The sequence below is a fragment of the Propithecus coquereli genome, unplaced genomic scaffold, assembly GCF_000956105.1.
Source record: "Propithecus coquereli isolate 6110/MARCELLA unplaced genomic scaffold, Pcoq_1.0 Scaffold55, whole genome shotgun sequence".
Lineage (NCBI taxonomy): Eukaryota > Metazoa > Chordata > Mammalia > Primates > Indriidae > Propithecus > Propithecus coquereli.
The window spans coordinates 3,035,400-3,048,380 of NW_012151396.1; the positions used below are offsets into that span (position 1 = coordinate 3,035,400).

Consider the following 12,981-nt stretch of genomic DNA (forward strand, 5'->3'; position numbering starts at 1 on the left):
GAAAAGGCATTGTAGAGAATTATACTTTAAAAGACTGATTTTAGTCAAAGGAATCCCAGGTCTCTTGGCTGTGAGAGTAAACTAGATCTCATACTCTGCCTCAAATTACAGCACGTCACGTTGACTTGCAAGCAGCTACCCCACTGTGAATCCCTTTGTGGACAGAGAGTTTGTGTAAGATGGGTTGGTTGGCCTTTTATCTTTTTGTGACCCCTAAGTGGAATATAGTATCATTTTGGCTCCTGTAACTAGCAAAATAGTCCATGTTTGCTTCAGGAAGTTGAACATTCTAACGATAAACATTCCAACATTTGAATTATAAATTGGTAGCCTGCCTGGCGTGGCTGATAGCGCCAGCTGGCTTATCTTGAGCCCATGACATTTGATTGCCTTTTGCCTTCCTTTGAACAAGTTATCTCTTAGCTGTCTGTCTTATAAAGTGAAAATAAATAGCTGCGATTCCATCTTGCATTGTAATGTATTGTTTTTCCCATTCAGCAAGTCATCACGAAACTCAGAAACGCTAAAAGCATAAACATGGCATCAACGCAGGGCATGGTGGCTGATAGGACCTTTAAGATGTTACACTTAAAGGTGATTTACTGAGACTGAATAGTACATTGTATTAACTTTTCATTTTTCAGCACCTTAAATATCCTCTTGGCTAACAAGTGAAGTGGTTTCTGTTCATTGCACCTGAATTGTCTCCGTAGCCCCAGAGCTTGCTTTGAAGGAGAACGGGAGCTCTGTGTAGATGGAGGAAGACGAATTGCAGAGCAGGGCGAGTGCAGACTTTGGGACGGGGATTTCATCGGGCTGCTCATTACTTGTTCTGTACAGTTGCTTTTACTAAAGACAGAACGAAAGGGCATCCCCGTGTCAGATAACCATGCTTGTGCTTCCCGTTGCAGGCAGGAAGCAAAAGATGTATGTCCCTGAAACCAGTTCAGTGTGATTATTTGCTAAGTTCTCATGAATACTAAAAAGAAAAGGTCGGCTAACACAAAAAATGCAGTGCAGTGGTTCCCTCGGGGGCCGGGCACTGGTGAGGTCTGCATTATTGCTTTTTGATCTTCCATTTATCCTTTTCTGAGTATGAATAAAATATACTTTGAGATTTAGTTTAAAATTAAGGAAAATTAATGATCCCCTTTGAAAATCAGGCTCTACTATGCTATTAGTCTTTTCAAAAGTTAAGAAACCTTGCAAACCTTAATTATGAGACCACTATTCTCTCTCTCTCACTCTTACATTGTTGTATAGATTTTTCAAGGGGAAACACCCCAACTTGCCCCGGCTGTTGGGTTTCCAGCAGGTCCTCTGGAAGTACGGCTCAGTGGGGAGCTACAGAGCTGAGGGGGCTGGGGTGCGTTTCCGACCTCTCATTTTAGGTGGAGAGTTGACCTTGCTGTGTGGACCACAAGGTAAATATTCAGACAAGAGGAGATATAATGTGTGCTGGGGAAATCTTCCGGAAACCCAACGTTGTTGAATCGTTTTGCAAATTTAGCAGTGACTTGAGGGTTCCCTAACCACTATTTCTGTGAGCTGTAGCATATCGGACAATTAATGGAATAAATATGCAACAAAATGTGGACAAGATTGTAATTGGACAGGTTGCTGGGCACAAGTGTACTTAAGTTTACATCTTCAGGTGTTTATACAAAAACTTTACTGATTACAAGTCAGGGAAACTCACATCTCCCTGCAATGGTGAGGAATTATGGTGATCCAGCCTCTTGTGACTAATGTTATGAACGAGCCACGTGCTTGGCCAGGCAGCAGTGCACTGTGACAGCACAGAGCATGCAACAGGCACGGTGTTCTGATATTTTTGCTTAATTGGTTGCACAGTTGATTAGGATGATTCACTAACTCAGCTCTGCATCAGAGCCATGGGTGACATCAGTTAGGGAAGAATCCGAAGAAAGGAACAATTGTGACTTCATCGGCTAGTGCCAAACAGTTCTAGGGGCTTTCCTGGTCATAGTGGAATTGGTGGCAGAGCACTTGTGGCGTCCAAAGGCCAGGTTTAAAAATCTCGCCTCTGCCATTGATAGCAGGGTGACCAACGGTAAGTCACTTAACCTTGAGTTTTTTCACTAACGGAGATACTAATTTGGGCCTTACCTAGATCGAAATATGACACTTAAATTAGGGTCATTGTGAGAATGAAGCAAGTATATGAAATCGCTGTATAACAGTGTAGGACACTGTATAAGGGAGTTGTTGTTATTCATTAGTCCATAATCCCACCGACCCTAGAGACAGTAGTGACGTATCTCTGTCCCGATTTGCTTCTCTTCGTTGGTACTGATGGACGGGGCCAGACTCGCAGTGAATGACGTCTACACTGTACCTCTCACCTGGATTTTGATGATTCTGAGATACAGAAATACTGTTGAGACATGATGAACATTTTCTTTGGGTCTAATAAATTTCCTTAAGTGAGTGTAATTAAATCACTAAAAAGAAGTGATTTCTAGTCCTGAACATTCTAGGAAGAGGGTCAGTAAACCTCAGTGATTAAAGAAATTTAGAAAACCTTTCCCTGTAGCCAAATTGGCTTACACACTGTCTTCTAAAAAATAACACATGCATGTTATCTCTGCTTCTCGTCCTCATAGTCATCATTTCTCTTTTATTTCATATAGAATGTCTTCCTCTTTAGTCTTCCCTTGAATTTAGAATGCAATTAAGTGTTACCTCTTCTAAAAATAGACTTCCTTGATTACCTCAGCTACACAGTAAACACGGCCGTTGGTAAATGTGTAACTTCCTGGTTTATGTTGTCATTTACTGTGTACCATGGCATATGACTTGCCTCTGAAAATCAGTTGTGAATTATTTGGGGGAAGCAATATGTGTTGTATTTCAACTGTTAGAAAATAATCCTGGAAATTTATGATGGCAGAATAGTAGGTAAGAAGGGCTATTGTAGTAGCAACTATTTGGGAGCAAAAAAAAGTTAACTGGCCAGAAAAAGAAAAGAGTTTAAAACTCATTTATTTGATGGTAAAAAAAAGTTTGAGAATCAATTTAAAGCTAGGTGAATTTGAGATTAAGGAGACAAAAATATTGACTGGAAACCATTGATGTATGACCAAGAGTCTTTACAGGAAGAAGAGAAGAAAATTTAAGTTTCATATTTAGAAAAAGAAAAATTGAGGGTAAAATTAGACCCGTTAAGAGATATCTAGTGAGACTCTTTTCATTGCCTTGCCATTAATAGTCATTGCAACATAACTTGTGTTTTTTGCATGGAAAAACTAATGTAGAATTCTATCCTGTGAGCCACATCTGGATCTTTCTTTACAAATGACTCTTCTTCCTGCACCAAAATTTTATCCTTTTTTGATGGCTATATTTGAAGTGACTGAGGTCCCAGGAAGGAAAGAAATGCACTATGATTGCATTATTTTATTTTATATTTAAATAGGCAGTCTCCTTCTTATTTTATTATTATTTTTTACCTCTTCTACCCAAAGTCAAAATAATGCAGACCTTGAAAAGAACAGATGCCATTAAGATTAACAGCCCCTATTCTGAATGCTCTTAGTGGGACTAGCTCTTGCGTAGCATGTGTGCCTTTTATTCTTCTAAGTTTTCCAGGCAATACTAAGACAATTTCCTTTTCATGCTATAGAGATAAGTGTTACATAAAAATGAAATTACTGACATTGTCTCTTCTCTGTCCTTTTAATATTATTTTTCCTGTTTTAGGTTGACTTGTGAGTTTCTTTTGCAGTGGAGTTTTCCATTATGTGGTATTTAGAAACGGTGTGGCCTCTCAGAACCCAGTCAAAAGCGGTCACCGCTCATGGCCACTCATCTTCAGGCCACAGGGAAGATGCAAATCGACTGCACCGACCAGGAAACAATGTGCAATCACATTGGCTTTTGCAGGCTCACTTTTTAGAAGAATTATTATTGACAACATTCAATAAAAGGAAAGAATGCTTATCTTTAGAGTCTTCCTAGCTATTTAACTCAGCTTTGGCGGGCTGCATTGCCAACTGCTCAACTGCATTCATAATTTAAAAGTAGCGACCTGGAGAGCAGACTTTCAAAGATCTGAATGTGATTTTTAAATCAAATTCCTCATCCCCCAAACCTTGGTATCTCACCACCCAGGTCTGCCTTCAGCAAGAATCTTGTCAAGTCAATTTAGCCAGAATCCCTTTTAGCCCTGATGTTTCTTCTCAGTAATTTTTTACCCACAGACACTAACTTTGCTTCTTGGCTATAAATTCCCACTTATCCATGATATACTTGGAATTGAACCTGGTTCTACACTGAGGTCTCTTTCCCCTGTTGCGATAGGTCCTGAATAAAATCTGTTTTTCACATTTTGACTCCTGTCCAGCTCTGGTTTTCACTGCCAGGCACCATTTCTGTTTCTAGGAGCTCTACGTAGGGTATAAGCTTGGACCAGCTGTTGGCTCCTTCGTACTCTTTTCTTCCCATCTTTGAAAAAAATATTAAGAACTTATATCCTGTTTCTCTGAGAATAATATTTACAGGGTTTTACTATAAGAGGAGTGATAAGGCAAAGGAAAGAGAATGGTAGCGAGACATTTATATTACGGTGATGATTAATTTATTGTACTTGGAATGTATCATTATATGTTGAATTGTCAGTCAAATTATTTCCTATACATTAATTTCATCTTTTGTAGTAAAATCTAAAAATTCTATAAAGAGAAGACTAGAAAGTGTAAATGCCATGACATTAGGGGCACAGTTTATTTTGGACCTTAGCCAAGAAAAGCCTCAGGGTATATTTCAGATTATAAACTTGCAAAATACCATTTCGAAATGCCGATAACGTTGTCTGCTGTCTTTGGCTACAGAATTTTATTAATTTGTTAAAAAAAATAGATTTTTTTTGGCTATCTTTTGGCCACCTTTTGATTCCTGATATAATAACAATGGAGTTTCTGAATGAGTGTGAGACCTAAAGGTTCTAACAGGTGCAGCAGGCTTGGCAGTGCTCACTCAGAAGCAATCGATGCTTCTGCCCCTCACGGGACGATGGGAGACATGGACACGCTTTCATGCTGTGCTCTGCACAGGTGGGCAGGGAACCTGTGCGGACAGCAATTCTGGGTTTTGGCTCCAACTTCTTAGCCCTCCTGGGAAGTGGAGACCCCAGAACCTATTCCAGACAACATACAGAGCATGAGGATGATGTAGACAGATAGGACTGATCTTTGAAGGTGGCAGAAAAGTCTTTGTGCCCAGGGAGGAGTGATTGGGCTGTAAGAACATGTTACAGATGCCACTGTGGGACCTGGTCTGTTATTTAGGCTCATGTAGAAACCTCCACAAGTGTCTAGCTGCGTGAAAATACTCTTTTGATAAGAACAATTTTAAAGGGGGAGCAAACAGAACCATATTTGGCCTTTTTTTGAAATCTTATTTCCTCGATAAGATCAAAAAGGAAGACATGACATTGCTTCGGATGCTGGGTGCATTATTGATGTGAGCAAACAAAGGGAGGTTGTCTTGGGGCCGATGACAGGGCTTTCCTGTAAAAACCTGGACGTGCGTCAGTAGGCATGTGGTCCTGCTCTCGAAGTTGTATCAGTAAGAATGGCTTAAGATCAGTTCCTCTGAAAATGTAATCATTATTTTTTGGCAGACATTCTCCAAATATAATTGGCTCTTTGCTAAAATCCTATATAGCAGGTTAACTCACTTAGTTCCTTGGGATTACATTTTTTATCCCATTTATCTTGGAGGTACACTAAGAAGTTACCTTCGTTAAAATTATGTGTCCTTTGAGTGCAATATTGAAAAAGTTTTAAATGGTTTAAGTGGGTAATTTGCAACACCTGCTTTAAAAATTCTCTAGGATAAAATACTTATTTATAAGCTCTATAGTGCAGACCTTTGAGACCTTTCGTTTGAGTAGACCTGGTACTGTTCGCTGAGAAAACTTGACCCTTTCTGCCAACCTTCCCTCCATCTGCCACTTGGATAAGTTGCAGAGCTTTCTATTCAAGCATAAATCCTTAACTTTCAGTAAAGCATTAAAATCCTAGTCCTTTGTTTATGCACAAAATCAATCAATCTTTCTTTAATTGGTAGTGTACGTTATTTGCAAGTTCTTTCCAAGGAGCTTTAACTCTTAGCTGTAGGAAGAACTCCACCTAGATACAAAGCCAGAACATTTCTTAGAGATGACTCAAAATATATTTGATAATCTATTCTTCTTTTTCTAATTTTTACTTTTGGATCAAATCAGACCACCAGAAAACGACATATTTAGATAATCAGACAATAGCTGTGGCCTTTAAAAAAAAAAAAAAAACTACCTGTACAAGTTTTCTTTGGTTTTATGCACGTGCCCATGTCAAAGGATGTTGTCAGAGAAATGCTATTAGGACGTTAGTTGCAGGGCTGATGTCGTGTGTGCTGTCCTCCACATACACAGCGTGTCCTTCACGGGGACCCACAGCATCAATACAATAGTCCTTTCTTATCTGCATTTCAATTTCTGCGTTATCAGTTTCCTGAGGTCAACTGCGGTCCAAAAATATTAAATGAAAAATTCCAGAAATAAACAATTCATAAACTTTAAAATTGCCTGTTCTGAATATTGTGATGAAACTCCTGCTGTCATACTCTGCATCCTTCCTGGAACAGGAATCATCCCTTTGTGCAGCATATCCACGCCGTAGAAGCTACCTGCCCCTGTTAGTCACTTAGTAGCCATCTCTGCTATCAGACTGAAAAAACATAGTATATCTAGAGTTCCATACTATCTAAGATTTCAGGCATTCACTGAGAACTTGCAATGTACCCCCATGGATGAAGGGAGGTCTACTCTATTTTCCAGTTCTTGATACTTGAGGAAAACTAAGCTTTTCCTGAACATTATTTTTTCCTTTGATCATCGTTAATTTTTTAAGCCATTATTTTCCAAACTATGTTCTGCAGAACACTTTATTAAGCAAGGCCAGTAACTGATGCATGAAAAAGCTTTCCGTTCTTCACATCTTACTGTCCCCTTTGTGTGTTCATCAGCACATGGATGGCTGTGTGTAGTTCCACTGTTAAGAAGAAACAAACATTAACTTTGTTTTAATCCACTTGCCAACATTCTTAGTGTGTGTGTGGGAGGGGGTATGTGTGACATTTCCAGTAAGATCTAGTAGAACAGCATTAAGCAGATACCAGTTTGAGGAATACTGTTGCCATTTTATGATTTTCTTCTTTGTTTTGGTTTCCCAAGAGGCTTAGAAGTTTGCAAATTTTTTTGCCTTAAATTCCCTGTCTGTGGACTAGAATAAGGTAGCCATGGACATTTTGGTAAAACTTCAAATCCTGCTTCATATCACTTGCCTTGTGAATCTCGGCGGGGCTATTCCTGCGGGGCTCCCTGACCCCACGTGGTAGCAGTCTCTGCTTTATTTTCCTGTTTACTTTAACTACTTACCCCTTTCCATTCTAGGCATTTTACTGACTTACGTTTTACTTTCAATTCTTACAGGGACCCACAGGGAGGGCAGGTGCATAGACTTACCAAGCAGCCTCACATTTTCCCTTGTTTCCATGGCTTTTCTAATGCACCCTGCACACTCGATCTTCAACATGCACTCTGATATTATAGCATATGTCTTCGTATGACCTTTATTCCTGTCATCTTGTTTCTTGCCTTCATTTTTCGTTTCTTCAGGTTGCCAAAGTATTTATTTATTATCCCGTTTTCTTAGACATATCTCTGAAAGTGGGTTCAAGTCTTTTATGCAATGAGATGATGGTACAAATGGCTAGTCAATTAGTTTTCCTAATTAATTAAAAATAAATTGATCTCTTTCTAATATCTGAAGGGCTATAGTCGGAAGTGGGGATGATGTCATTGCTGGGATATGAGGGGGAGTGTTGGCTGGTCATTTTGGAGAATGGGAGATGTTAGGCAAAGCTGGGTGAGCGTGAGGCTCTTTGAAGCACTTGACATCATGGAATGAAAAAACGTTTCCTGGTCTGATCGGCCTCAGGCAATATCCCAGCTTTGCCCCTGACTGGTTGTGCTGTCTGGGTTGGAGCCAAGTGAGGGAAACCTTGGCCGAGTGGCCTTTGGCATCTCAGGATAAGTTTAGCTCCTTCCAAAGCGTGTGGACTTGGAGTCCTGATGCATAGAGCACACAGGTCGGGGCACCTGCCTACACCAGCCACCCGGGCTGCGGGTCCCGCCCGCGTCTGACTCCTGCTGCTCCGCCACTTTCTGGGAGGAGTCCTTGTGTCCTTACTTTGTGGATCAAAAACTTCTTCCACGTGAAATCAAGTGACCTATGCTTATCTTTTTTTCCTCTTGGATATTTCAGAATGCCACAATGGGATGTGCTGAGAACAAATGTTTAATTAATTGATCAGGGCCCCACCTGTGAATGGTTTGATTGAAAGAAACACCTCACACACATTTCCGACCCCATGCCCCATCCTTTCTTTTCTGCCTCAATTCGTCAACATCCATTTGTCTTTTTCAAAACTGAGATAGAGAATTGCATAAAAATTTTATTTGTCTTGCCTTAGAATGAACACACCTCACTTATGTGATGTTGCCTCCTTTTCTTGCTTTTATTCCTCCTAACGTCACTACCAATTTAACATGCCTGAAACATCTTTCATTACATCAGTTACAGCTTAAAACCCTTTAATGACTCCTGTTACGAACAGGTTAAAAGCTAAACACTATCATTATGGGTTTCCAGGCCTCCACAGTTTGGATCTGATTTTTATTTATAACCTTGTTTGCTATTAGTACTCCTTTCACAAACCATTTGCTCCAATCACACTAACTTTTTAATTTGTTGCTTTGAATGTGTTCCACTGCAGTTCCCAAATGTACATCATCATCATCATCATCACCATCATCACAATGGTAGTTTGGGAGCAGAGCAGTATTAGATGTAGTGAAAATAGTGGTGACTGCACTGAAGTGTTTGAATCAAGTGCTTTTTTTTTCCCAGTCTTCCAAATATTTATCTTTTGTCTTCTTTTCACACGTTTCTTTACCTCCCTTAACAGCACATCAGGGCCCTTGCAGATCCCTTCTCTTTGTTAAGCTTTCTAGACTACTGTGGCTAGAAATAAGCTCTCTTCGCTGAGCTACTATGATGCTTACTGTCCACCCATTGGTTACCACACCTTTTGCAACTTCTGTAACACTTTTTTTGATGTGTTTAGAAATTTCTCAGCTTGTAGGAGTAACTTACGTGCATTCTTTAATGTGAATGGCACCTACTTCAAATTCCTTGTGGGATGTGTTGATCATATATAGGAACTTAAATTCTGGTATACTCAATATGTACATGTACACACATATGTAAATAAATACAAACAATAAGCAAGAGAAACAAAAATGCTCGTAAGCAAATGGCAAGTAGTGCTTCCTCCCCTTGTGTCACCGAAACCCCATGGAGGACTTCTCTCTCCTCTCTCCTTCCCCTTCATCCTCTCACTTCCAGATGTCCACGTTGATGGATTGACCAGACACAGAAAAATGGGAACTGTGAACTTAATTGTATTAGTATAGTGCTGTTGCAAATAATCCCAGTTTAGTGTTCAATTTATTGTGTAAGCTTAAGTTACAAGAGGCAACTTTTTTTTGTTGATGAATTTGATTTTTTTTAATTGCAAGATTTTTTTCTTAAAAAATTATAGAGGAGATACATACTTAATCTTATGCTTTTTTTCATATGTTCTGGCATAAATCTATAAGCATTATACTAATGATAATAATGAAATCAATAGTGATAAGCATGCAAACATGAAGGCTTTAATCTATTAGACAATTTGGTCATTTACATTCAAATTGCAATGAAATGAAGAGAAATTCACTGTTCTCTCATTTTGATTGTTTGGCTTGTATTTTCTCTGAAAAGAAGCTGTGTGATTTTTTCCTGAGGTCAGCTGGGGGTTTTTGGAATGGTGTGGAGGAATACCTGCCAGAGAGTGTAATGTAGACCTCCTGGGGAACAGGCTGCCTCAGCAAGATGCCATCTCCCTCAGGCTGCAGCTACACCTGTGCATCATAAATTTGGGAGAAATGTGTCTGTTACCTTGGGATTTAGCCTACTTTTGGTTTATGGAAAATTTCCAAATGGAATTATTAAAGTAAGTATTACCTAATTGTAACAACACATTTATTTTCCTTGACCATGTTTGGTTTTGACTTGTTTTTATTTTTTTATTTAAAGAAGCTTGATTGGCAGTTTTTGTATGCCATGTGTAGTGTGTGTGATACTGACTGACCTAAAAAGTTTTTGCATATGCCCACAGGCCATTGATAAAGCAAGGAAAACTACAAAATACTGATGAGAGAAATTGCAGATGATTCAAACAAATGGAAAAATACTTCATTTGCTCATGGATTAGAAGAATATTGTTAAAATGACCATGCTACCTAAAGCAATATACAGATTCATTACAATCTCTATCAAAATACCAACATTATTTTTCACAGCATTAGAAAAAAGAATCCTAAAATTCACACGAAACTAAAAAAGAGCCTGAATAGCCGAAGCAATCCTAAGCAAAAAAAACAAAACTGGAAACATCACATTACCTGACTTCAAATTATACTACAAGGTTATAGTAACTTAAACAGCATGGTACTGGTACAAAAACATTTCAGTGGAGCAGAGTAGATAACCCAGAAATAAAGCCACAAATTTACAGCCAACTGATCTTTAACAAAGCCAACAAGAACATACACTGGGGAAAGGACATTCTTTCCAATCAGTTGTTTTGGGAAAATTGGATTGCTATATGCAAAAGAATGAAATTCCCTTACCATATACAAAAACCAACTCGACATGGATTAAAGACTTAAATGTAAAACTCTAAGCTGTAAAAATACTAGAAGAAAACCTAGAGAAAACTGTTCTGGACTTTGGCCTAGGCAAAGAATTCATGACTAAGATCTCAAAAACATGGGAAACAAAAATAGACAAATGGGACTTAATTAAACTAAAAAGCTTCCACATAACAAAAGAAATAACCAACAGAGTGAACAAACAACCTGTAGAATGGAAGAAATGTTTGCAAACTGTTCATCTGACAGAGGGCTAATATCCAGAATATAAAAGGAACTCAACCAACCAACCAAAAAAAAAAAAAATTCCATCGAAAGGTGGGCAAAGAACATGAATAGACATTTTTCGAAAGAACACATGGAAATGGCCAACAGACATATGAAAAATGCTCAACATCACCAGAGAAATTCAAATTAAAAACACAATGAAATATCATCCCAGTCAGAATAGCTAGTGTTAAAAAGATGAAAAAATTAATAGATGTTGGTGAGGATGTGGAGAAAAGGGAACTCTTGGACACCATCGGTGGGAAGGTAAATTAGCACAGCCTCTATGAAAAACAGTATGTGGATTTCTTGAAGAACTAAACACAGAATTACCACTTTATCCAGCAATCCCACTCTGGGTATGTACCCAAAGGAAACAAAATCAATATAATAAAAAGTTTCTTACACTTGTACATTTATCACAGTGCTATTCACGGTAGCAACGATATGGAATCAACCTAAGTGCCCATCAATGGGGGAATGGGTAAAGAACATACAATATATACACAACGAAATCCCATACAGCCATAAAAAAGAATGAAATCCTGTCATTTAGAGCAACATGGATGGAATTGGAGGCCATTATCTTAAATGAAGCCAGGCATAGAAAGTCAAATATCCAACATGTTCTCTCTCATAAGTAGGTGCTAAAAAATGTGTACACATGGTTGTAGAGAGAGTGGAATGATGGACAATGAAGACTCAAAGGGTGAGAAGGTGGAAAGGGGGTGGGTGATGAGAAATTGGTTAATGGGTACAATGTACATTATTCAGGTAATGGCTACCCTAAAATCCTGACTTGACCACTGCCCAATCTATGCAATCTATGCCCAATCTATGTCACAAAATTGCACGTGCCCCATACATTTGAACAAATAATAACAAGCAATGATTTCTGTGTATGACATCCTGCACCATGCTGGATTCATGCTGTGCCGTTGTACTTTGTCTCAAGGGAGGAGAAAATCAATGGGGTTTAGACCGAGGCTGAGTTTAGTCCTAAAATATATGGGAAAAGAGCTTGCAAAATTTGCATACAATATCTCTTTATTATTTTATAATTGTGTAATTCTTACTATTTTTCATTGAGTGCATTTTATGGAGATTACTTTAATGGTGCTGAAGTTTTGGAGAGGGGGGCCTGTGGAGCTCCTCCTTAGTTGGGTGGACAGCAGGTTTTCTATTTTTTTTCTTCTCTTTTTTAGACTTCATGATAAGCCCGAAAGTAATTGAGAAGCCAATTCCAGTGTTCTTAAACTAACTGCCATAAATATTGTCATATTTTTTATATATCATGACTACTATTTTATTAATTTTCTACTTTGTGAAGGATTTCAGTTTCCTTTGAATCCCTGAACAGACTTACATGTTATTTTAAGAGAAAAAAACCAAATGACTTGTAATATGAAATCTAGTGTGTGGGATGTTGATGATAATTAAAGAGAAAATTAGGAATAAGAAAACAGGGATGAGGTATAATCAAGAGTGTAAAGTAGAACACCACACACATACACACACACACACACACACATACACACACACACACACACACACACACACACACACACAGATTTTGAAAGCAGCCTTGAAAGGAGGAGGGTTGACATATACATGGACATTAGAATCCTATGAGAGACAGTTAAAGTGTTTTGCTGTGCTCTGGTTTGAGGGTAAGGATTTAGAAATTGTATGTGCACTGTATACCCTGATGAAGGAGTTGGGAGAAGAGTCATGCGGGCCCACTGAGTTTTCTTCCTCAGATGTGCTATGCTAAACATGTTAATTTGGTTATCCAAAGCTTCCTGTGTCTTAAACTTGTTATAATTAGGCATGATTAAACAGGGAGACTTGAGAAAACACACATTCCTTCTTTCAAGAAGAATCCACTG

The 12,981-nt window shown here is 38.7% G+C and overlaps 1 protein-coding gene across 1 annotated transcript in view; it reads right to left on the bottom strand.

The window, feature by feature from the left end:
* Positions 1 to 2,261: 2,261 nt before the first annotated feature.
* Positions 2,262 to 12,981, bottom strand: part of GTSCR1 (Gilles de la Tourette syndrome chromosome region, candidate 1 (non-protein coding)) — a gene marked incomplete at its 5' end in the record, with an annotated part of 13,989 nt that continues 3,269 nt past the window's right edge. Inside the window, 3 exon segments of the mRNA XM_012657578.1 lie at positions 2,262 to 2,398; positions 4,972 to 5,158; positions 9,351 to 9,518. Of these exon segments, the coding sequence (XP_012513032.1) occupies positions 2,262 to 2,398; positions 4,972 to 5,158; positions 9,351 to 9,518 (492 nt within the window).